The 25,211-nt window shown below is 38.9% G+C and overlaps 1 protein-coding gene across 1 annotated transcript; it reads left to right on the top strand.

Moving 5' to 3' along the window:
* The first annotated feature begins 1,890 nt into the window (after positions 1 to 1,890).
* Positions 1,891 to 12,389, top strand: LOC104592335 (V-type proton ATPase subunit c''2). Its single transcript, XM_010251656.3, has 4 exons — positions 1,891 to 2,249; positions 2,364 to 2,441; positions 11,678 to 11,848; positions 11,942 to 12,389. Exons 1-4 carry the CDS (start codon positions 2,170 to 2,172, stop codon positions 12,111 to 12,113), a joined length of 501 nt encoding a protein of 166 aa, XP_010249958.1. The 5' UTR covers positions 1,891 to 2,169; the 3' UTR covers positions 12,114 to 12,389.
* Positions 12,390 to 25,211: the final 12,822 nt, after the last annotated feature.

Here is a 25,211-nt window from a genome sequence, read left to right on the forward strand (position 1 = left end):
ACTTGTACATTTTGTGTATAATGTATACATGTTGTTTTACATTATATTATATATATAAATATTATAACATGACATGTATAATGTATAAAATAAGTTTATATGCATGTTATGTCATATAGACCTGGGCTAGGGCTTATGTTTTAGGCCCAGAACCCTGGGCCGGGCTGGGCCCGGGCCTAAGCTATAGCCCTTATCATAAGTGCAAAGCCCGGCCCGACCCGACCCATGATCACCCCTAGTGGGGGGGAGGGGGGTTGTAGCCTAGTAGTGGGTTGTGGGCTTTAGTAGGAATTTCTCAGAAAATTGCCACGTGTCTATCTTTTCAGAAAATGAAAAGGCGACTTGTTTAAATGGTGATGGTGGGTTGTGGGCTTTAACAACAACTTCTCAGAAAAGTGCCACGTGTCTAATGATAAGAGTGTAGCCGGAAGACCTTCCTTTATATATGTTAGATATATAAATCAAAAAACATTAAAAAAGATACTTGAGTTTGTTGTTTCAAAAAGTTATTCAATCAAGGTTGATTAGCAATAAACAAAAACAACTACCACATCATCAAAAATGTATACATATATACCCCATTCTATGGTGTATTGTGTACATAAGCATGAGTACAAAATGTAGATACATACATGAGATAAATTTTATTATAAAAAGCCAGGTAGACTCTACTTGGATAAGGCCGAGCTCAATCTGGTTTCAGTCTACCTTGAGGTCTCAAACCAAGGTCCAAGCTCAGTTCAGCTTGATGTTAAGCTTGAAATTAGGTTTGGGCCATTGGGCAATGCCAAAGTGTAAAATTTTAAGCTTAGTTTGTGCAGAAATTTAGATTGAATCCTATTGGGATTAGGTTGGGTCCGTCCAAGTTGCAGCCTTACCTGAAGTCCACATTCAGGATTGTTAATACGTGTGCAAATGGATTGGATCATGATCTGATCCGATCCAAGATCCGACACTATTTGGTCGAATTCTGATCATCCCTGTTAGGATTTTCAAATGAATAATATGATCCGATCAGAAATCGGATCGAATTCGGGTCATTCCCTATCCGATCCAAAAAGATTTGACCCAATATATAATATATTTATAAATACATATATGTTATTTATTTATTTATTTATACATATATTTTTATAAGTTTGTTATATTATTTATTTTTTAGAAAACATGTATATATATGACAAAAATAATTAAAAAATACTTGTATTATTTGTTTTTACTTTATTTAAATTAGTATATTTTATTTTTCTTTTAATAATTTATTAATTTTTAAAGAAAACAAGTTGGATTGGATCAAATTCGAAGATCCAACTTACCGATAGGGTTCAAATTCAAATCGAGCCCTATCGGATCTGATCGATTGGATCTGACTTGAACAATGTCGGATCGGATTTGAATATACCCTGATTCAAATCAGATCTGATCCATTTTGCACCCTAATTGTAAATGAATTGGTTTTACCAGATCAAACCGATTATATTGGACTTGGTTAAATGTAATTTTGTCCCGATTAATAATTAGGTCAATTTTAATTTTTGTTTGTTTTGAATTGATTAAGTCTTGATTTGATTATTGAGTCAATAATATAAAAGTTTTCTAGTTTTATTTTTTTATAATTTTATTATATTTTATGTCTAAAAGGGTAAATTTCATAAATAAAATATAAGATAATTTTGGTTAAAAGCATTTAATTTATTAACATATAAATAATCGGGACGGTTCTGAGCCTATTTTGTCCAGGTTTATAATCGATTCGGGACTGATACATTCTGTCCCGAATCAGACCCGACCCGTTGACAGCCCCATTATACATGTGTGGCAGTTGTTCCGGTTAATAATCGGTTCGGCGGGGCTGATATATGCATGTGTGGCAGCGGAATCTATCCCAACACGACCCAACCCGATGACAGTCCTATTTATGCATGTGTGGCAGCGGATCGATCCGAGTTAGAGGAGAAAGCACTACCAAACGCGGCCTTACAGCCTTATACCTGGCTTCAAGTTTAATAATCTCTGCAACTCTCTCCTCCCCTCTCTCTTCCTCTCGTGCGCTCTCTCTCTCTCTCTCTCTCGGCCTTGATCGATAAACCTAACTAGACCAGAATAAATTTATAGAAAAAGAAGAGAACACAAAGGATTTTTCCCTACAATTGTTCGATCGGGATCACGATGGTGCAGATTTCACCTTACACATTTTCGGCAATCGGAATTGCGATCTCAATCGGCGTTTCCGTTCTCGGTGCTGCTTGGTACGAACCAATTTCGTTATTCTTATCACGGTCATTATTATTCAGGAAAAAATAATGAATTTTTGTTGTTTTTGACTGATTTTATATGAGACTTAAATTTGTATTAAAATTTAGGGGAATTTATATAACGGGAAGTAGTTTGATTGGCGCTGCAATCAAAGCTCCACGCATCACTTCGAAGAATCTCATCAGGTAAATGCTTGAATTTAGGCCTTAAATAGCTAAATAAACAGAAATGTCTGTTTGTTGACTGACATGATTTGTATGTTTGTGTTGTTTTCCTCTTGAATTAGATTGATTTTGGGTGATTTCCATTCTTGTTTGTTAGTTTAGAAATCTTTCACATTAAACCTGAATTAGGTGGACTTCGGTCATTAATCGGGTCTGGACATGATTTTCTGTCCGTTAGGTTTTGAAGTCTGTAGTCGATATGGAAATGGGCTCTAATGAACCTTATGCCGAAATTGAACTCCATGAAATTGGATGGGCTTTATATTATGTCATTACTTAGGTTTATGAGTAGTTTGTAGTCATGCTTTCTTAAGTTGAGTCTTTCGTAATTCACTAGTTTCATTCTCAACAAACCCGGTATTCTTCCTTGGTTTTTCTCTCATCAATGCATTTCTTGTGTTACTAGAAAACCCATTAACCATTTTCTCCTTTCAAGATCTACAGATCTAAAAAATTGTACTGAATGGAGTCCTTTTTCAAAATCTTTTAATGAGTCTGTTGGACTTGTGATGCTAGCTAAGTAGCAAGTTAAATTTATCATTTAGTGCCTTAAATACTCCACAAAAGTAGATATTAAAGTTTGAATGTGATTCTCAATTCTGTTGGTTTTACCTAACTTCAGTATCTATGAACAAGGGATCCAAGTCTAGCAACAAACAATATGCTTCTATGTAGTGAATTTTGAAGGACTCTTGGAGTTGGATTTGGAAAATACAGATCCCTTCAAATACTATGTTCTTCTTCTGGGCTCCTGGTTGGGATAGGATCCGAACTGTTCATCTCTTTTTGAAGAAAGGCTTGACTTTCAACAATGTGCATAGTCTAATAGTCTATTTGGTGTGACACCTGAGTTGTCCGGTCATTTACTCATATGCTGCCCAATTACTTACATGATTTGAAGCCATTTCCTGAAACTTTCCTTAGACAGTGGGTGGTTCCTCAAAATTGTGTCAGAACTTTTTTCATGGAGGATGGGTGGATTCTCTGCTAAAGGGTAGATCCTCTATAGTCTATACCATTTCCCATCTTGTTGACAATGGGGATTGGCAGAGGTCTAACATTATTTGAATTTGAAAATATGTGGATTTCCCATGAATCCTTCAAACCAAATGTGATTTCTTGGTGGGAAAGGAAGGAGCTGAAAATTTGGACCATTCAAACATTTAGAAGAATTGATGTCAACAAAGTTCAATCTTACTTATAGGAGATTGATATAATTGACAAATTGGAATTGGATTAGGGTGTCTCTATCTCAGAGGTAGACAATGAAAGAAGGTTTAAAATGAGGATGGAGACAAAAATCTAGGCACAGATGATTTAAGGAAGGGGATGGAAATACAAAATTTTTCCATCGGATGGAAAATGGGAGGAGACATAAGAATTATATTTGGTGTTTAGTGGAGGAGGGGAGAGAAATCCTAGACCAAGATGAAATTGGGGAGGTTCTTATCTCACACTTTAAAAGATTGTTAGCTCCCAATGTGAGAAGGCATCCTATGGTGGGGGGGTTTAATTTGGGGCAGATTGCCTGATTTTGAAATGAGGATGCTAGAAGAGCCTTTTTCCAAAGAGGAGGTAAGAAGAGCAGTGATGGGAATGGGGACAAAGCGCTGAGGCCCAATGGTTTCTCTATGGTCTTCTTTCAGGAGTGCTAGGAGATTATTAAATTTGATCTAATGGGGAAAAATAGGAAAGGGAATGAATGCAACCTTCATATCCTTGATTCGAAAAATGCTCCAGCCTAGCTTCCCCTAATGAATTTAGGTCAATTAGCCTTAGAATAAGTATCTATAAGATAATTGCCAAGGTTCTACCAGTGAGGCTTAAAGAGGTGTTCCATTTGCTGGTTTCAAAAGAGCAAGGGTCCTTTGTGAAGAATCGTCGAATTTTGGATCAACGTCTTATAGCCAATGAAGCAATTGAGGATATGGGGACATCATGGAAGAAAGACTTTGTTTACAAATTAGATTTAGAGAAAGCCTATGACCATGTTGATTGGGAGTGACTAAAATGGATTATATTGAGAATGGATTTTGGAAGAAAATGGGTTGGTTGGATCATGGGGTGTCTACCCATTTCTCTATTCTAGTGAATGGGGTTTCTAAAGGTTTTCTTAGGGTCACAAGAGGTCTCAGACAAGGAGACCCTCTTTCTCCCGTGTTGTTCATTCTTGTGGTTGAGTTGTTGGGTAGGTTGTTGAGGAGAGATGATGAGAGAGGTATCTTTAGAGGCTTTAGGGTGGGTAGGGAGTGGCAGGTGGTGTCCCACTTACAATTCGTAGATGATACTATTATTTTTGGGGAGTATAGAAGCACTCAGACCAAGTTAACTTGAGAAGGATTCTAGAGGTTGTTGAAGGAGTGTTAGGGCTAAATGTTAAATAGTCTAAATGTAATTTAGTGGGGGATTAATCTCAAACAAAGTGATGTAGAGGAGCTCGCTAGTGTCTTGGGTTGCAAGGTTAAGCATTGGCCAATCAAATACCTTGGTTTGCCTTTGGGGAGTACACCTAGGGATGTGTCTTTTTTGGGAAGAGGTCATTGAAAGGTTCACCAAAAAATCGGCTAGTTGGAAGAAGAATTATATTCATTGTTTTAAAAGGCGCGCCTAGGCACACAGGTAAGGTGCATTTTAGGGTATGCGCCTCACCCAAGTCCTAGGTGCACCCTTGCGCCTCAGCCCAGGCGTGCGCCTTTTTAAAATTCTGCACTTTTTGCTTTTTTTGAGCCTAATGGCTGGACTAGGGGCTCTGCCCCCGGACCCCCGACCACACCCCTCAAGGCAAGCCCGATCAAATCCATGTTAGGGTCTTAAATTCTTATTCCTTACATAAAAAATAGGCAAATCCTATTTGCTAATCTTGTTCATTCATTCATTCCAATAAAATATCTTCTTAAAAGGCAATTAAAGATATAAAATCATTATTTTTTTATGTAAGGAATAAGAATTTAAGACCCTAACATGTATTTGATCGGGCTTGCCTCGAGGGGCGTGGTACAAAGACGACTCATAGAATCAGGAATGCAATATGTTTTACATTACATTAGCTACTTGAAGTAATGCAATTGAAGAAAAAAAAGAGATTGTGGGTTTTACATGCTTGAAAATGTTTTATATGTTTGCTTTTATTTTTAAATTTTCATTTGAATATACTTTACATGTTATGTTTATGTATTTTTATTTTAGATAATAGGTTTTTTAAAACAATTATTTTAAAATTTAAGTTTATATTTTTTTTATTAACATTATGCTTAATATTGTTTTTTGAATTTTTTGAAATTTTATTTTTTTTGGTATTTTTTGAATTTTCTGACTTTTTTTTTGAGTTTTTAGTTTTTTTTTTTTAATTTTTGTGCCTTGCGCCTTTAAAACATTGATTATATTTCAAGGGGTGGAAGGATGACTCTAATCAAGTCTAGGGGTGGCAACGAGCCGAGCTTTTCACGAGCTACTCGAGCTCGGCTTGACTCGGTTTCAATCGAGCTCGAGCTCAATTCAGTGGCTCGATTAATAAATGTGCCAAGCTCGAGCCTACTAGAGCTCAGCTCGTAAGGCTCGCGAGCTGGCTCGAATATATATAATATATATAATAAAATTATAGAAAATAATATATATAATAAAAATATTATAATTATTAATTATTATAATTCTTAATTTTTAAATATAAAATAAATTTTTTATATATAATTTTTATCTTTATAAAATATTTTTATAGTAAAATATTTATAAAATATATAATAAATATTTTTATAATATATAAAATGAGTCGAGCCGAGCTGAGCTCGAATTTTTGAACTTTTGACTCGAGCCGAGCTTGAGCCTTATAGAATGGTCTCGAGTCGAGCTCGAGCCTGGTACTATTCGGCTCGGCTCGACTCGAATCCACCCCTAATCAAGTCCACTTTTTCCAATCTCCTGGTGTATTTTTTCGCTTTAGTTAAAACTCTTGCAAGGGTCACTTTGAGAGTATAAAAAATCATTAGGGGTTTTCTTTGGGATCTAGGTGATGAGCAAAAAAAATCACTTGACAAACTGGAAAAATGTTTCAAAAAGCAAGGAGCTAGGTGGATTGGGAATTTGGGATTAGGAAAGATGAAGGAGAAAAATATTGCCTTACTGGGAAAGTGGTTATGGAGGCTTCCTATGGAGAGTGACACTTTAACTTATCAAAAGAAAAGGAGAGTGACTCTTTGTGGCGTTCAGTGATTAGGAGCATCTATGGCGTGGACCCCAGTGGGAGGGACCCAGAAATCTAAGTCTAAGCTGTCCTTGAAAAGCTATTATGACCATACTGCCTACTTTCTCTCGATTTATCAGATATGACCCACAAGTGGGGAACAAGGTGTTATTTTGGGAAGATCTCTGGTGGGGAGAGGTTGCTTTTGAATTCAGTATCCATGGCTTTACAACATTTCTATGAAGAAACACAAACCCATTTCAGATATGTTTTCTGTTGACCAAGGCACCTCCTCTTGGAACTTAGGTTTTAGGAGGGGTTTGTTTGAGAGAGAGTTGGAAGGTTCTGTTGGCCTAATTTCCAACTTGAGTAGTGAAGTGTCTTCCATTTCTTTCAATGGTTCATATGAGAGGGTTTGGATGCCCAGCTCCTTGGGTGTTTTCTCAGTGTCTTTTTTTGTTGGTCCTTGATCTTGCTACCAATCTGCTCCCCTCGGCCCAAAGTTGAGTTTTTCTGCTGGGAAAATACTGGTGCTTGTCCCCTCATGTGTGCATTCTTTGTCTCAAGAGTGGAGAAAGCCCCAATCATCTTTTTCTCTCTTGCCCCTTCTCTTGTAGAATTTGGAATCATTTCTTTTCTTTATTTGGCAAGAGGTGGAATGCCCCACAAAGCATCTTGGAGTTATCTTCACAAGATTTATTGTGTTGCTATACAAAGAGAATGAAGATGCTTTGGCATTGCTTAAGAGTAGCAATTTATAGTGTATTTGGGGGGAGAGAAATGCAAGATTGTTCGAAAACAAAGAAACTAATGTAGAAATTCTACTGAGTTAATTGAAATCAAAGTTGCTCATTGGGTATTGGCATGTGAAGAATTTCGTGGGATAAACATGGATGATATTCTTAGAGGGTGTCAGGTAATGGCTAATGTTGCTGCACCTAGACTGCTTAGAGAAGCTATTTGGAAACCTCTGGAAGCAGTCACACTCAAATTTAATTTTGATGAATGCTCTTTAGGCAATCCTGGTGAGTCCAGTGTGGGAAGTGTACTAAGGGACCAAGGTGGTAACATCATGCTGAGCTTCTCAGGTGGGATTGTTATCTGTAACTTTTTGACAGTGAAGTTGATGGCCCTGCTTCAAGGCCTTAAATTGCTCAACAGCTCAAGTCACGAGCTGGAGGGATGTACTAATTAAAGGAGACTGTAAAGTGGTCATTACTTAGCTATTTTTCTTTTGAGCAAAAACAACTGAGAATTTATTCAAAAAAGAGGTGCACGAGAAGATGTAAATCAAGAAGCAATACCAAAGAAAGCAAAAAGAAATTACAGAGGCAGAGATCTATCACCAAACACAAATCCTCTATGTGCACCAGTTTTAGCTAGGCCATCTGCTAGAGTGTTTTGTTCCCTGGGGATCCAAACCAGCTTCACATTCATTGAGCCCATGATGTCGCTAACCTCTGCCAGAAAATGAGTCAACCTCCAAGGTTCACTATCTTTTTCCCCTAGCCATTTTATAGTATTAGCAGAATTGCCCTCAACGTCTAGAGAGGATAAACCTAACACTCTAGCACATCGAAGCCCATTGAGTGCCACCAAAATCTCAGCCTTCATAGAGTCAGCATTTCCTATTGGACCAGTGAAAATCCAACATATATTCCCATCTCTACCCCAGATTACACCTCCAATCTCCGTTTTACCTGTGTTTCCTTGGGCACTCTCATCAAAACTTAATCTCGTCACCCCCTCCTCGAAGTGAAATGGATATGTGCAGCACAACCAGGGGAAGAGTAGAGGGCTTTCGCTAAATTTCTTTGGAGATCATTCAAAGAGACACCGATAAGCTCTCCTGAATTAACTGCCCAAAGGTTACAAAGAAAAGTGATAAGGAGATCAGATCTTCCACTGTTCTGGCTTTGTTCTCAAAGATCCTATTATTTCTTTCCTCCCACACACCCCACATAACTGCCTGAACCACTATACTCCAATACACCTTGCCTCTACTTCCTAAACCTCTACCTTGCCATTGCCAAATAAACTCTACTGCCTGCTTAGGGAACACCCAGCTGAATCCAACTAACCTGAGGAAGTGACACTAATCTTCCTGGTTATGGAACAATGCAGTAGAAGGTGCTCAGCCGAGTCATCATCACTTAGACACAGAGTGCAAACATGAGGAGAAGTACACCATCTACCTTTGTTCTTTTGCAGCAGCTCACAGGTGTTTATTTTCTTTAGATATGCCTCCCACACACAAAAAAAAGAAACTTTAGGAGGGATATGGAAACACCACAGTTTCTTATACGGGAAGCTAGTTTCAAGATCATTTGACACTAAGGCCTTGAAAAAGGAATTAGTTGAAAACTTTTCAGCAGGGTTAAGTGTCCAAACCCATTGATCGGGGGTATTAGGAAATAAGTAAACCTCTCTAAGGGAGTGTAACAAGTTTGCAATTTTGGAAATATCTACTTCCTCAAGGGCCTTCTGAGATTTAGATTCCAATTATTTTCCGTGGTTGAAGGGGTAAGACATGAGGATACCTTGGCTAAATTCTGAAGAGGACCTTCCTTGGAGGTTCAGATTTTTGGTTAGGGAAGCATTCCTGGGCAGAAGTTTAAACTGCTCATTCAAGTGGACTCCCAGATATGCTAATTCCCTAGTTGTTCTTTGGCCAGAGCAGGAGATCTAGACAAGGTTGTGACTGGGGTATGACAGGTCCTGGGGCTCTGCTGTAACAAGGCTATCTATGTTTATTTTAAGCATTTGCTGTTTTGTGTATTGATCCTGATGCCTTCTTGGGCACTTCAGGTTTTCCTTTTTGATCTTTAATAAAATCTGTTATTTTTTTATCAAAAAAAGGGTAGATCCTCTGGAATCAGTTGCCTTTTGTTATTTGTTTGACTGTCTGGAATGAAAGGAGCAGCAGGGTCTTTCAGGGGAAGACTTCTTTTTGGAGTTCATTTATAAAGTTGAGGCTAGGGTCTTACATCAATTATTTGGAGTTACAACTGATGGTTCTAGGGATGAGTAGGCTTCTATTAGTTTTTGATGCCCCCCCCCCCCAAAAAAAAAAAAAAGAAAAAGAAAAAAGAGAAAGGAAGAAATTAAAATACAAGAGCATCAAACTATCATGGGTTTTTGCCCTCCATTGTGGTTGGTCTCTCCCTACCCCTTCTCTGAAGATTTTCCTATTGAAGAACACTGTTGGAGAAGTGCATGAAAGTTTTGTGGACTGAGACATTGAAATTTTTGGGACAACCATCCTATGAATACTTGTGGTTCAACTATCTTTTGAATTGTGTTTAAAGCCCCTGTCATTTAAATTCTGTGTTATGTAGGTTTGCTTTTCTGTAAGAGCTAATTGATGGCTCCATAAAAGATGGCTGATAAAAAATGGTTTCACCAAAGATGAAACTGTCCTGTACATGGGTTGAAGTGAGAAAGATCTGAGGTTCCTAATTTAACAGAGCCTATATATAATGGTGAGGCCGTATTTATTATAGATGACCCAAACAGTTAGAACGAGGCTTTGTCAGGTTAAGTTCTATGCTTTGATGATGACTTGTCTAGGTTCAATTCAAAATTCAAATAACCACTCTGTTAGCCTAAGTGATTCTAAATATTCTGAGATATTGAGGGGAATAATAGTGATATATGTCAACATTGAAGTATTTAAGGAATTCATCAACTGATAGTTTGATTTTTGAGAAAAACTAGGAGGCAGGCCAGGCAAATTATCCAATAAACCTTTCTGCCTGCTAATGGTCCTCGATTTTATGGAAGGGTATCCTGTTCGAGGAGTTTGATTCAAATTTCCATCAAAAGTAATAGTGAAAGGCTATGCTACCATACACACAAAGGACATGGTTCAATATGCTACCAGATACAGAATTTAGACTGAAAATTGAATTATGATACACAACATGGCAGTGTTGTACAGGTATAGATATCATAGGTGGAGGCCAATATAATTTTGCCATAACAAAGCACTATACTGGCAATATGGGTTGTTTCAACAGCAGCATGCCATTTCTTTATTTTTTTTTAGTATTTACTAGTACTTTGTTATTAGAAATAGAAATTTAAGAAGAGGACAAATTCTAGGTACTCTCTCTCTCTCCACCCCATTCCACAAAAAACATTTGCTAAATGTATAGTAGACTAGTAGTAGTGTAGCACATGGACTACCTGGAGTGGGAAGATGGTTGATCTTTGAAAGAAAAAGAAACAAAATTTATTTCTCTACTGAGATATATTATATCATTTCACACCTAACAAAGATAAAAAGAACAAAAGAAATGGTAGAGGTTCCCCAACTTTCAACATGCATATATCTTTTTAATGGACATATTTTTTCTAAAAAAAAGTCTTCTTCTTATCATAAGGGTTATTTTTCATGTTGATTTAGAACCATGAACTAAAAATAAGGAAGAAGAGAGAGAGAGAGATAGTAGAGTAAAAAAAGGATGACCATGATGCTGATTGAAGTAAACCAAAATAAAGAAGAGCACAAAATAGCAAGGGTAGTGCAAGAAGGAATTTTTCACTCTTCCTGCATATGTTGCCCATCGAGGCGAATGTTCAAACTTGTCATGTTATCCATATTTCAACACACCAAGAAATTAAGAATACTTGTACCTATGTGGTTAGTATAGAGTACATAAAAATAAAAATGAAAAGAGAAACATGAAAGGGTTTTTTGTACAAATACATTGGTTTATGGGGCATAGAGGGAGGGAGGGAGGTTTAAGTGTTAAGAAAATATCAGAATTTTTAAAATCAGCTTATTGGATGGGTACTCATCTGCCTGAGCATTTTGATTCCTACTGTTTTCTGTTTTGTTCCTACATCTAAAAATCAAAATGCATTGTCGGGTATCTTATGATGGGGTTTTCTGTAGCTGGATATACATTGGCATTTGGCACTAAGCCACTAACATAGGCTTCAGAAAGCATTAATTGTAACTTTGTAAGATTGTCTTCAGATTCTGTTGATTTTTGAAGGTGTCTTCTGTTTTCAGTGTAATATTTTGCGAGGCTGTTGCTATTTATGGTGTCATTGTGGCAATCATTTTGCAAACAAAGCTAGAGAGTGTTCCAGCATCCAAGATGTATGCACCAGAGTCTCTTAGAGCCGGATATGCAATTTTTGCCTCAGGCATTATTGTCGGCTTTGCAAACCTTGTTTGTGGGTATGTAGTCAGCCTTCAATAGCTTCATTCAATCAGGAATTCTAGGACAGTCATGCTGGTAAGCTAATACATTGTCTTCTCTTCTTTTAACAGGTTGTGTGTAGGAATAATTGGAAGCAGTTGTGCATTGTCTGATGCTCAGAACTCCTCACTTTTTGTGAAAATTCTTGTTATCGAGATCTTTGGTAGTGCTCTTGGGTTGTTCGGTGTGATTGTGGGGATAATCATGTCAGCTCAGGCAACATGGCCAGCAAAGACGGCATGAGCAGCCATGGTTGGTGCTTCCAGACAGAGAACCTGGCCTTTTTATTTTTTTTCTTCAGAGCACAAATTCTTATATTGTATCTGGAATAGATTAGGCTCAAGTATAAATGCTTATAATACTTAACGGGCCGACTCCTAAACTATGTGCTTATGCTAGTGAGTGGTGAAGCAGCAGGCATATGTAAGATCTGGTTTACCCTTTATTTTAGGAACCCGCCATTGCTTTTGCTTTTGACTTTTACATTATGGTAAAAGTTGATTCATTTCAATATGCTCACATCTTGAGTACTCGTGTCATTAATAAGTTATTAGAGGACCGAAAGATGCATTATCCAAGCTCACTCTGGATCAGAAACTGCGTGGGTTTGCTATTTGCTTGTTAATTTGAGGTTAATATCGTGATTGCTTTCACACGAGGAAGACAGCCCTATCTGTAGGGTTTGAGAGACGCAAGCTTGCGTTACAGGGTTACTTACACCAATAATAAGTAGACAAAGCAAATAGCAAGCGATGAGTCAATCTGTCACTGTTATCAATCAAGCCCCATAGCCCATAGGTGCATCCACGAGAGGGAGAGAGGGCTTAATTCATTCATAGACGGAAACAAACGATGAGTCAATCTGCTCCATGGAAACATTATGTGTTTCAGTGTAATGAACTGCTTGTGCTCTTATTCTCAACAAAGAAAACCAGGGGATTTTTGAAGAGAGCCATTTCACCAAGGTTGGTAGGAAATGGGATCAAACCCATGTTTTCTGATCTGATGTGAGATAATAATAGACGTCCTAGTCTACCAGGAGCAGGAGGAGGTTTAGCCGTTTGGGAGATCTATTATGATTAGCTAATGCAAGGACCAAGACGGTGGGCGTCATTCTGCTTGTTCGCTGATGGAGTCTAGTAAAGTTTGGTCCCACTTTGCGACATGTTTGATTGAACCATTGTTGGTCTGACCGGCGCCCAGCCTAACTGAACAAGTGGCTGTGAGCCAAAAGAGTGAAAGACACAGGAAAATCTCCATACATCTCTCTCTCTCTCTCTCTCTCTCAGCAAATCATGATGAACCCAGAAAATGCATTTTCGAAATGTTTGTTTCACTTTCCAAAACACATGATAACAAGTGATTCTAAGTATGAACAGCCATGCCATGTCATTCAAATTAGCAAAAGGAATTTACTTTAAAATCACTACCAAATATAGTTTGTGTTAAAAAAAAAAAGAGGACAGCCTATGGGCTCTGATCATCCTCATTTCTAGTCCCAGGCCCATATAAGTGATATAACAATCCCAAAGGCCCAAACCTCTTCTGCTAAACTCATCCACATCCCAAATACCTCAGTCATTTCTGTTAATGACATCCATGCATGAAATGAAGGTCAACAACACTCCACTAACATGACCTGGGCGCAGGGCCGTCTTTAGATCATCAGCACCACTCACCATAGCAGAGGCGAGATATCCAGGGACTAAGGCATCAATCATGGAGCTCTTCTTTTCGAGCCATTTTGTATTCAGGATATCTTCTTCAAACTCCAATCAAAATGCTGACCCGTTAACCGGACGGAAGCATGCTTTGCTTGCTATCAACTGTATGAAAATTGGTCGAAACGTTTTGGTCTTTGAAGTTGAGGGTTCTGGGTGTGGGTGTTGTTATGACTCATGTGTTCGTTATCTTTGTTTTCCCTCCGTATGTTACTTCTTCTCAACTTCCACCCAAAAGGCTGTAAGATTAACCAAGAAAGAGTGTCTGCTCTATCTCCAAAACTGCAAGTCCGTGAAAGAGCTGAAACAAATTCAATCCCACATCTTTAGAATTGGTCTTCATCAAAACAGGTCTCCCATACTTTCCATACTTCCATGCTACAACTCTTTCCATACTTTCAAGCTACAACTCCACTACCAGTATTCTTCTTTCTCTTCTTCTTTAGATGAGAAGCCAGAGGCAGTAGCCCTCTGCCCTTCCCCCAAACCCCCTCAATCCCAGTAAAGGTGGGATTCCATTTCAGGTCTCCCCTATAATCAGTACGAGGCTTTACCCGCAATCTGGCTGGTACCTTGAATCACACTCCCATTTGCTCTCATGGAGAAGTTCAAATTGGTCTTAACTTTGTACCGACAAAGATAGAGGTTAATCAATCTCATATAATATCTTTGTTTTTTTTTTTTTTTTTTTTTTAAATTAGAATGCATTACTTAAATTTTTCCTCTATGGGGCGGTTTTTGGGATTTTGAGAGGGGGAAAGTTGGTCAATGAAATTGTGAATCCCATTAACCAAGAAACCAATGTTCTTTTTTCTGATTTATGCGGGGACCGGGGAAAGTTTATTTTCCTGGGTATCATTTACTTGGGTAAGTGATGCCCATCTCCTAGGTGGGTAAATTAACTTTTCCATCTTGAGAAAGTTGCCAGCACTTGAATGGGACAAAAATGCCCATTTTGATCATGGATTTTTTATGACTAAAATTAGGGTTGTTCATAAGAAGGCCCAACCCGACCAAATTGACCAACCCGGACCGACCCAACCCAAGTCGTCCGGGTTTTCATCAGCACGGGTCGGTTTCGGGTTGTGCAAATTCTTAAACCGATGATTCGGGTCGGTTTCAGTTTTCACACAAGAAAACCAAAACCAACCCGAACCGAACCGACTTAGTTCCTAGTTCAAACATGAAGTTCCAAAGCCCATTAGGCCACCTAGTTTTTGAATGGTTGCAAGAAACTTTGGATTAGTGAATAGTGATTAATGAACAACTTTTGTGATTAACTTTTCATTTAAATTTTATCATGGGAGATGGTTGAAATGATGTTCAATTTATGACTGTTTTTAAAATTAGCAAGATTTTATCACAGTGATGAACTTAGAACCGAAACCGACCCAACCCGACTCAAATCGACCAGGTCGGTTTCGGTTTCTATGTCAGGTAACCCGACCAGGTCGGGTCGGTTGGAAAAACCACAATAAACTGACTCAATCCGACCCATGAACAGCCCTAAATAAAATGCTCATTATATCATTTATTTGAAAAATAAAAGAACATGGATAGGTAAATAACTTACTGAAGAGCGAACGGGGCGTATATATATCTTTTTTAAATTGATTGAAACTTTCCTTGCTTTTCAGAAGCAGGTCTAAACATTCCTTATACATATGTTTGTTTTTTGTTGATGAATATATTACATATGGTTGTCTAGGACAAACTTCTTTCCTTTGATATCTGCCACATTAGTTAATTGAATGGCATAACATGATTCTTGCAAAGTTCCATAAATTCAAAAATACTCTTCTATTGCAAACTTATATGTGATTGATACCAAGATGTCCTCCTTTCAGTTGAGGTTTTCTTTTTGGTGATTTTGGTAAATAAGGTCTTTTTTATAAATAAGCTACAGAGTTGACATTTCATACACAAGGTTACTTTGGGAACTTAAAATTTTATAGAAACATCTTTCATCATTTAATGAAAGGGTTTTTATGTTAATAACATATTTCTTTGTGTTTCTGTAAAATGGGATGTCTAAACCTGTTTCTGGAAAACATTAAACATGAAAATTTAGCCCAATATAAAAGGTACAAGGAAAATTTAAGTAATTTTCCCTTTATGTTTTAATGGAAATTTTGTGATAGGAGATATTTAATCGAAAAAATAGTGGAAATTCCATCCCATTTTCATGAGTGCAAAGAAGGCTTTAAGTAATTTTCCCTATTAACTATTTCAAAGCAAATGGGATACAGAACCTCCGAATGGATGGTCCAACCCCTTTACCCCAAATCCTCCAATCCTAACAAAAGGCAGGAAATTAATCCCAACTTTTGAGCAGGAGATGTGGCTATAGACTAGTGGCTGGATATAGTTGGTCTAGCCCATGCATCGGCTCCCTACTACATTCCTTTTTCATGGATGAAAGAATAAAGTTGGGGTGGCAGCCAGTTGCCAGGTCCAACCTATTATTTGGGGCTTAGCGCTTGGTGTGGGGATTGGGGATTTGGGTTTGTATACCATATTATAGCCCATGCGCACCTATAAGTTTGTTCAAGTTTGGGATGAGCTGGGCCAGGCATAGCAATAAATCATTTACTTTTCAAGTGCTCAACAACTAGACATGCATGTATGGAAATTTCATAATTACTTACGAAATGTTGGTTGAATAACATGATTTCAAAAGAATAAGGGATGTTCACATTAAATGTCAAATCGATCAAATCGGCTTTATCCAATTCGAGTTAGTCATACGAAAACCAAAACCGAATCAATCCTATATTTTCGGTAATTATTAATTAGTCCCTATCCTTGTTTAAATTTTGAAAAAAACTGGTTATTTATGATAAAAACTAAAAACGTAAAATCAATACAAATATAATAAAATGGTACAATATTTAATTCAGTATTGTATAAATTTAAATATATATTGACAAAAAAATCAGTTTTGCATAAAAAACTATTTGATTTAAATATATATTTTGGTTTTGCATAAAAACTAAAAACAAATACAATTAAATATAAATAGATATTTTAGTTTAATATATATACCAATAAATCGACCCAAACCAACCTTTCATGTTTAGGTCGGTTTTGCTTCAGACTCAATTGGTTTCGGTTTAGTCAATAAGTAAACCGATTAAGTCGGGTCAGTTGAAAAAAATGCCTCAGACCAATCCAACCAGACCCGTGAACACCCCTAAAAAGAATCCTTAGGAATGGATGAGATCATAATGAGAAAATTCCGTGCCAAAAAAAAAGTGGTTATCGTTCTTTTGTAAGGAAATGTGATGGACAAATATCTAGTAATAAAAAGCTTAATATATCCTTATTTGATTATTGACAGAGTATACTAGGTTGTCTTGCATTATTCACATTGAATGTGATTCTAAAATAAGCCTCCATGAAGTTGGTCGAAAAATTAAAGCCCATAAAATAGAAAATCAAATCATTAATATCAGATGCTCTCAATATAGCTGAAAGCCTGGCACCAATACCAAACAAAACATTGTTAAAATTGAGCTTGAGAAAGCGAAATTTTGCAAAATCACTTATTTTGACTACTAAAATAAAGTGAAAGAATTTATTAGGAATTATGCTTGTTTCAATATGAAAAAAGAGGCTTCAACTTTATTGAATATTAGTAGTGGAAAGTAGATTCTTTGAAATAAAATGGGGGAACAAACACTACTTGCAATGAAGTTATTACATCATATTTTTTGAGTACAAGATCAACAAGAAAGGCCAGATCCCGGCATTTCATTTTCAAGAAATAAAACTTTTATTTATCACATAAAGAAAAAAAGAAAAAAAAAATTGCAGCACCACATAAATTCATTATCCTAATATATAATTTCGCACAAATATGTTGATTTTCAAGAAATTAACTCATTTTTGAGGCACTATGTCAACATGAAGACGAGACTTTTATTTATGACATAGAAAAAAAAAAAATTTATCACGGCATAAATTCATTATCCTAATATTTCAACATACGATCCAATCTACATTAATTAGCATCGGTAGGAAGGTTCAAATTAGAATATATGACCTTTTTTAGATTTATATTCAACTTTTCTTTTCACCTTGCTGCAAGAGCCTCATACCTCCATTGGGAATCGCTTCTCCTGACTGAAGGTTTTTTGAGCCTCCCTTTTCCACTCGGATATAAACAGTCGTCACCGGTGTTATATTGATCTCCATTTATACAAGGTGTCATGCATGACTGGTAAAGTGGTAATATTTCTCATAGAATCTAGGTGTCATGCAGCTTAGGGGGGTACCTTATGAATCTAGGAAATCAACTTATCACATATTTGTGTTTGATGGAATTATTATGTTAATTATTAATATATGGGAGTTTTTTAATTGTACTGTGTCAGCATGACATGTGGCAATGTTCTTATGCTATGGGAATTTTTTAATTTTCGTAGGATAACTAGTCTCAGCAACCAAACACAAGTGACAAAATTGAGAAAAATAAATTTTCATTTCTCATCTCTTCCTTTCCCATCCCGTCTCATCTCACCCTTTCTCGGTAACCAAACGATTCATAAAGATGCAACAGATAGATGAAAAGATAATAATCTGAGTAAACTATTTAACGAGTTGGGAGTTGCATGACTCGTCAAGTAATCAATTGCTCAAATGGAGATGGAGATGATAGTAATCTATCACTTGGAGTAATTGCATGTATGTGCCATTAAACTAGTAGATAGTGACTTTAATTAAACCACATAAAATAAATTTTATATTATACCTCAGAAGCCTTATTGGACTCTTTCTAAACACTCTAAATATAATAGACTTCAGAATTCAGACACTATTATACCGCTTTAGTAATCTGCACCCAAGGGCCCCCCATGTTTTCTAAACTAGAAATATTAATCACCATTAGACCCACATTTTGACTGAGCAACATTTCAGGGGAAGAAAAAAAAAATCAAGACCCAGAAATGTATGGCCTTAGATTTCCTCCTCAGCCTCAGCATGCATTAAAAGCTTAGATTATGACCTTTTTCTACACCAAAGACTATAGCATTAGTTGTGAGTCTTGCTCTATTCATGCAGCTGGAGCATAATCATAACCACCATCATCATCGTCATCATCACCATCAGCCTCCATGGATGCATCACAGGCATAGCTGTAATCCACATCACCATCCTCACCATTTCCTTCCATTGATGCTGCAGGAGCATAGTCATATCCGCCGTCGTCATCATCATCATCGTCACCATGTCTCCTGTACCATGTGCTACTAATGGAAATAGGAACCATCTCTCCTCTCTCACTGGAGAAGTGAGAAGAGGAAATGAAGGAGCTAGAGGAGCTTTGGAGCTTTTCTTTTGTAAAATGGAAGAAATGGGGTTTTGATGGTGTGATATGGAATGTGAATGGTGGTTAAATAGCGGAGGCAGGTGTTAGACTCATGCAAGCATAGGGACAACCGCGTGCAGAGTGTGGAGTGCACAATGCCACCAAATGGAACTTACATGCCACTCTGCCTCGCTGCACGTGGTGGCTGCTGGCTATGCAACAACCTCTTTGGCTCTTTGCAATTTGCTATGCTTAGTTGGATGTTGGACCAGAAAGGCACAATCATTTGTATTTGTGAGGCAATGCTTCAGTGAAAAGGAGTCGGAGTGGGAGTGGGGTAGAGCTGAGAGAGAAATTTATGGTTGGGAATGGGAGGAGGGGCACCTATTGAACCCACCCATACTGATGGAGAGAACTAGTTAGATATGATTCCTTCAAGGGTATACAGGATATTTCGCAAATATATGATGGGCAGCAGAACAGAACCCAGAATTGTACTACCTGAGAGTCTGAGACAGAGAAGGCAATCAATATTCAATACTAGGCTGGCTCATGGGCCCCGGCCGGAGTAGGGATTTGGGAAGAGGGCTTAAGGTGATTATCAGGTTCATCGGTTAGATAGTGCCGGACCGGAGAGGCGGAGAACCAAACCCAGTCGCCTTCCCTTCTCCGGCAGGATTTTACTTGTTAGATTTTGATAACATCATAACATGTGTTTTCCGTCGCTTGAATACGTCTACAGATTACTCAAGCCAATAGCCTAATTTGCAAAACAAAATCCCATTTATCTATTTAGGCTGCATTTTTGACATTCCTCGACTTTTTTTCCTTTTTATAGTTAAAATGTCTCTATAAATAATGAGTTTTTTTAACTGCAAAAGGGAAATAAATCCTTAAAATAAGGATCACGCTTGACAAGTGTTTTGGACTCAAATTTACCCATTAACAGATGATAAGGAGAAGGGACATGTATGTAGACTCAATTTGGACCCCCAAACCAAGTACCAGCTGACAGCCTATAAGGGGCCATGGCCCAACGTTGGCCTGCCTATGACTATTGGGGTCTTGGGAAGAGTGGATTTGGATACAGGCCTAGCTAGCCTTCATCATTTCTTTTTTTTCCCCAACCAAGTTGCCATTCTCAGACTCTAACCCATATTCTAATATGCTTGTGAGACCGAGATTTTAGCCATTGACTGCAGCCTAAGAAAGACTACTAGCATGCTTAAGCTCCTCTGCCTTGACCTCACAAATTAAGCTAGCTTTATTCAGTTGGAGGAGCTTGGTAATGAAGCTTTGTCCAGTATGTCCTTCCATGCCCACTTATCTATGAGGCTAGAGTCGCTAGACCATACTCAAGACGGTCATGGATGTGCACAACTGCATTTCTCATCCGTCTTGCCCCTTTCAAATCCCCACAAAAGCATGCCTCACAGTTGATCCCCTTCGCACATTAAGAATATCTCTCATAGGGAATGAGATTTTCTCATTTCGCTTTTTTAGAATGTAAATCTGATGGGTCTGAGGTTGGGGACTGTAGTGCTATAGTGGTGGCCATTGAAGGTAGAAGGCTAGCACGGGGAGAAGTGTGGAGGAAGGCTTAGGGTATATGTGAGGGATGATGACAACGACATACGGCACATGAAGGATGTGCCATGTGGAAACACCCTGGCACTTCAGCAGACAGCCAAAGCCAAAAGGGCGGAATATGTTGACATCTCATAGTGAGACCTTTTTTGGGTGCTTGCAGTTGCAGGGAAACTGCTTGTGATTTTTTTTTTTTCTTTTCAATGGTTTGGTGGGGCAGTGAAAATACTGAAATGTGAGAAAGGTAGAGGCAATGGATCATGGATGCTTTTGCCTGGTAGCACTTTGTGGTAAGAAATTGAGAAATTCAATAAGAATATACATATGGTTATGTAAAGTCTATCTCAAAAGGAGGAACCTAATAAGCCCAAGCCCGACTGTTTATTCGGGCCAACCCAATTTGCACCCCTAACCTATGACCTAACTTAGTGACCCGACTGTGAAATGTGAGCCACCTACTGTTGTGACTTTGGGACAAACAACTTCTTTGCCCAACACCACCAAGACCAATTAAGGCACCCTCACCAACCCAACCCCATCTAACACTGTGGGTGAACCTCCCTTTTTATTTGTGATCCAAACCGCCAAATTGGACCAAACCAAACTGAAATTTCGGATGACAGCTTGGTTTGATCTTGATCTGGAAAATTTTAAAATTTTGCATCAAGAGTTGATCAGGACTGTACTTTTTTTCAATGTTGCTCTACATTTCAAAGACATATTGTTGTATTTCCTATATTATTATTGTTTGTTTTAATTTTGAACTTGTAATTTGATGATCAAGGACCCGTTTATGTTTGAGAAGTTGTGAATTTAATTTATATGACAATAACGGGTGACATTTGTTAACACTTGAATTGATATTTGAATTATGTTTGTTATTTATGCAGGTATATATGTCATATTTCGGATTTCTAATTGGGTTAAGCCCAATAGAATAGTCCCAAACTGTATTAAAAACTGAACCAGACTGTAATAAAGTGGTCTAGTCTGGTCTGATTTCTATACTAAAACGATTTGGTCCTGTCCTGAAAATTTCTTAAACCCTAATTTTCTGGTTTGGTCCAAACTAGACCAAGCCATCAGACCACGAACACCCCTAGTAAAGGTGTTATGACTTTTCTTACCTTTTTGTAGGATCTGCTAAGGTCCCGATGCAGTTAGTTACTTTACCTTCTTTTCATTTTGCTTTTTCTTCATAGGTTTCATCCTGTCCCTCAAGCCTCAAGGCAATGACGTTCTGATGCGCTGCCATTGATTATAGTCAAAGAGCATCCTGAATTCGGTCAATGTAATAGGAATATAGGACTGGCCTTTTCTTTAATTTATGAATGGATTTTGGCCCCAATACTTTATTGACATGGGCTAGGGAGTAGGATTCTAGTAATTCCCATGTAAAGTTTTGTGTGATTTTTTGTTGTTGACATGCAATGGAGTCCATACATCCTCCATGGCTGGGCTGGGGTCCTTGGAAACTTAAACTGGTTGTGGGCTTCAAATCTTCATTCAAAGATACACTGAAGTCTGCCAAAGTTCATGGTACAGCACTACAGCCAATTGGTTTTATCTTGACTGACAATGAGCCATCCCTCGGTCCATGACAGGTGAGGTCAGGGCTCAGCTTGGCCCCTTGTGGTCCCAAGACAGGCTGGGAAGCCTGGGGCTCAACTAGGTTACTAACCTGATAACCACGCTCCACAGGCCAGAGCCTGCTTCTCTGGTGATTGGTGGTTTCAATTCTTTGAGATAGTTTCGGGTGAACTCTTTTTATCAAAAAAAGAAAATGGTTGAAAAGCCAGGGATGTTTTATAGTCCACATTTTCTGTGTTTTGGTTTTAAAAACGAATTTGTTTTAGGGCAAAATACTTATGCCTCTCCTGATGTTTTTGATAAATACTTAAACCTCTCTTAACTTTTCAAATACCCAAATTACCCATGAATCATTTGTTTTTGGACCAAAATATCCTTATACTGGTTTAGCGTAGTCTTTTTTTGTTGTTTGCACGTAGGGGTTTTTATTTTGCAGAATCCTTGAGAAGAGTGAGTTGGGCGAAGCTTGGAGAATAGAAAACTAAGCAAGAATGGTTAATAGTCATAGTAGGTGATGAATTGATTTTTGGTCATGTATCAATCTTTTGGCTATCTACCTTGTCATTTGGTTTGCTTCCAAGTGGTTGATGACTCAGGCCGAAGTGGAGAACTTTGGCTGCCGAGCTGAGTCGAATTGGGCAGGCTAGATGGCGAGCTGACTATAGTGCCGAGCTGCCTGTGAGGTGCTGGGCTGACCAGGTGGCGAGCTGCCTGTGAGGCGCCGGGATGACCGGGTGTAGGGTTGCCTGTGAGGTGCCAGGTTGACCAGGTGGCGAGCTGCCTGTGAGGCACCAGGCTGACTAGGTGCAGGGTTTCCTGTGAGGTGCTGAGTTGCCTGTGAGGTGCCAGGCTGACCAGGTGGCGAGCTGCCTGTGAGGCGTTGGGCTGACTAGGTGTAGGGTTGTTTGTGAGGTGCTGAGCTGCCTGTGAGATGCCAGACTGACCAGGTGGCGAGCTGCCTGTGAGGCGCCGGGTTGACCAGGTGCAGGGCTGCTTGTGAGGTGCCAGGATGACCAGGTGGCGAGCTGCCTGTGAGGCGCCGGGCTGACTAGGTGCAGGGCTACCTGTGAGGTGCCGAGTTGCCTATGAGGTGCCAGGCTGACCAGGTGGCGAGCTACCTGTGAGGCGCCAGGCTGACCAAGTGCAGGGTTGCCTGTGAGGTGCCAGGCTGACCAGGCGGCGAGCTGGATTGATGAGCTTCGTTGCTCTTTAGAGACCTTCAAGGAACCAAATGTCAGAGGACCCGGGGTGGCTAATCCGGTGAGGTCGCTCTGATGCTTAAGTCAGTACTCTCATAGTAGACTGCGAGCTAAAAATCACAAAGTATGAGAGCTAGAATTTGCCTACTTGCTTACTTTTTTACTCACCTCCTTGCCATTGGGGTTGGTGCCTTTATATAGGCATTGTTTGGCGTAGGCTTCACGCACCATATCCGAGATTTCTGCGAGGTCGTCTAAGTGGTTCGAGATTCATGGAGGTAACCGCTATGCACGTTGACCACCCTCTGGATCGTTCGGCATGTGGGCCAACTTCCAAGGATCGTGGGAATGTTGGGATATGCGTGACAAATTTGTCAGCGAGCACGTTTCACAAGTCGCCACCTGGACCTCAGTCAGGCCGGCACGCCCTCGAGGGAGGTCGCTCCTTGCATCGAGGTCACTTCGGCCAGTGACGAGGTGTTGCAGGTCAGCCCTAGACGAGGTGCTTCTAGCTGACCTGAGTTGTGGTTGAGGTCGCTAGTTCGGCATAAAGGCTGGTCGCCAGGTCGGCGTCAGTGCCAGGTCTCCAGGTTGGCGCTTGTGCCAGGTTGCCAGGTCACTAGGTTGGTGCCTGTGCTAGGTTGCCAGGTCACCAGGTCGCCAGGTTGGCGCCTGTGCCAGGTCGCCAGTTTGGGACACCATCATCTTGGCTAAGTTGTTACCTAAGTGGTTCCGGGTGTCACCTAGTTGTTATGAGATGCTGCGTGTCACGATGTCATTGGAGGGCCAAATCCGCCCTCATCAGTAGGGTAATGTTGGTCTTTGCAACATTTAAAGATGAGGGGAGGTTTAAGTACTTATCAGAAATGTATAAGACTAAGTATTTTACCCTTTGTTTTAAAAGGCTAAAAGCAGATGGTTTTGATATCTTCACATGGGAGAATAGCCCTTTAGGCTTCGTTTGGGAAGAGTGCAGCAGTGCAAATGCAAATAGATCCTTAATTGCCCACCCAAAAGACCTATGGGAAATACTTTCTTGGAGTCAAATAAGCTCCCATTTCAATTGAAGTTTATTATTAGTATTGAGATTAAATTTCATTCCCAAGGTAATTGCCCCATCAAAGTAAAACAGAGAGAATTTTTTTAGAATGAGATAGTTAAGCTACGTCTCCCTATGGTAAAACTTCATCTTCTGCCCCTCTAATTTGTTGCGATGTTAATTGTAATGGAAACAAATTTTTTGCCCTGTTTAGTTTGGAAGGAGTACAAATGCAAATATGTAGAGTGTAAAATCTTGTATTTTGTATGTATTTGCACCAAGGTTTTAAAAACTGGATTGGACATGGAGCCGTTTTGGGGATCGGTTCTTGGGTCAAACAGTCCAACTGTCTGGTTTGAATGAATGACCCATTCTGATTTAAAAAAAGAAATCAAAACAAAAAATAACCAAAAATCATTATCCAGGTCAACGGGTTGACAGTTCAACCACCTGCGTCAACGAGTTGCTGACCAAATCAACGGTTTTTGGCCCAGAAGTGGTTATAGGGTGAAACGGAAACAGTTGCCTGATTAGTTCCCAGGTCAAGTGGTCTGACCATCCGGTCTGATCTGGTTTTCAAAACCATGATTTTGCACTGTACATATGTGTATTTTTAGTCTTTCCAAACTGAACTGAGCATAAAAGATTTTTAGATGTAAAAATATAACTGACATATTACAGTTGAAAATTTTTCTATCAATTTTATTTTGAAACAGAATCTAATTTTCAACCAACCGAGCGATGACTCGTAGCAATTGGCACCTACCTAAGCTAACTGTTCATTCACTTACTAAGGTCAAACTGATAAGCAATTCAATTCAACCAATTCAACTGTTATCTAATGTTGTTATAAGCGGTGCTTAGATTGGTTCCACAGTGGCTCTGCTACCTAAC

The sequence above is a fragment of the Nelumbo nucifera genome, chromosome 8, assembly GCF_055504915.1.
Source record: "Nelumbo nucifera cultivar China Antique chromosome 8, China Antique-T2T, whole genome shotgun sequence".
Taxonomy (NCBI): Eukaryota; Viridiplantae; Streptophyta; class Magnoliopsida; order Proteales; family Nelumbonaceae; genus Nelumbo; species Nelumbo nucifera.

What these genes read in the sequence shown, in the direction of transcription:
- LOC104592335 (XM_010251656.3), top strand. Translation starts at nt 2,170, where the DNA reads ATGGTGCAGATTTCACCTTACACATTTTCGGCAATCGGAATTGCGATC. An exon ending in ACTTCGAAGAATCTCATCAG is followed by an intron (nt 2,442 to 11,677) that starts GTAAATGCTTGA and finishes TTCTGTTTTCAG; the next exon opens with TGTAATATTTTGCGAGGCTG. An exon ending in TTTGCAAACCTTGTTTGTGG is followed by an intron (nt 11,849 to 11,941) that starts GTATGTAGTCAG and finishes TTCTTTTAACAG; the next exon opens with GTTGTGTGTAGGAATAATTG.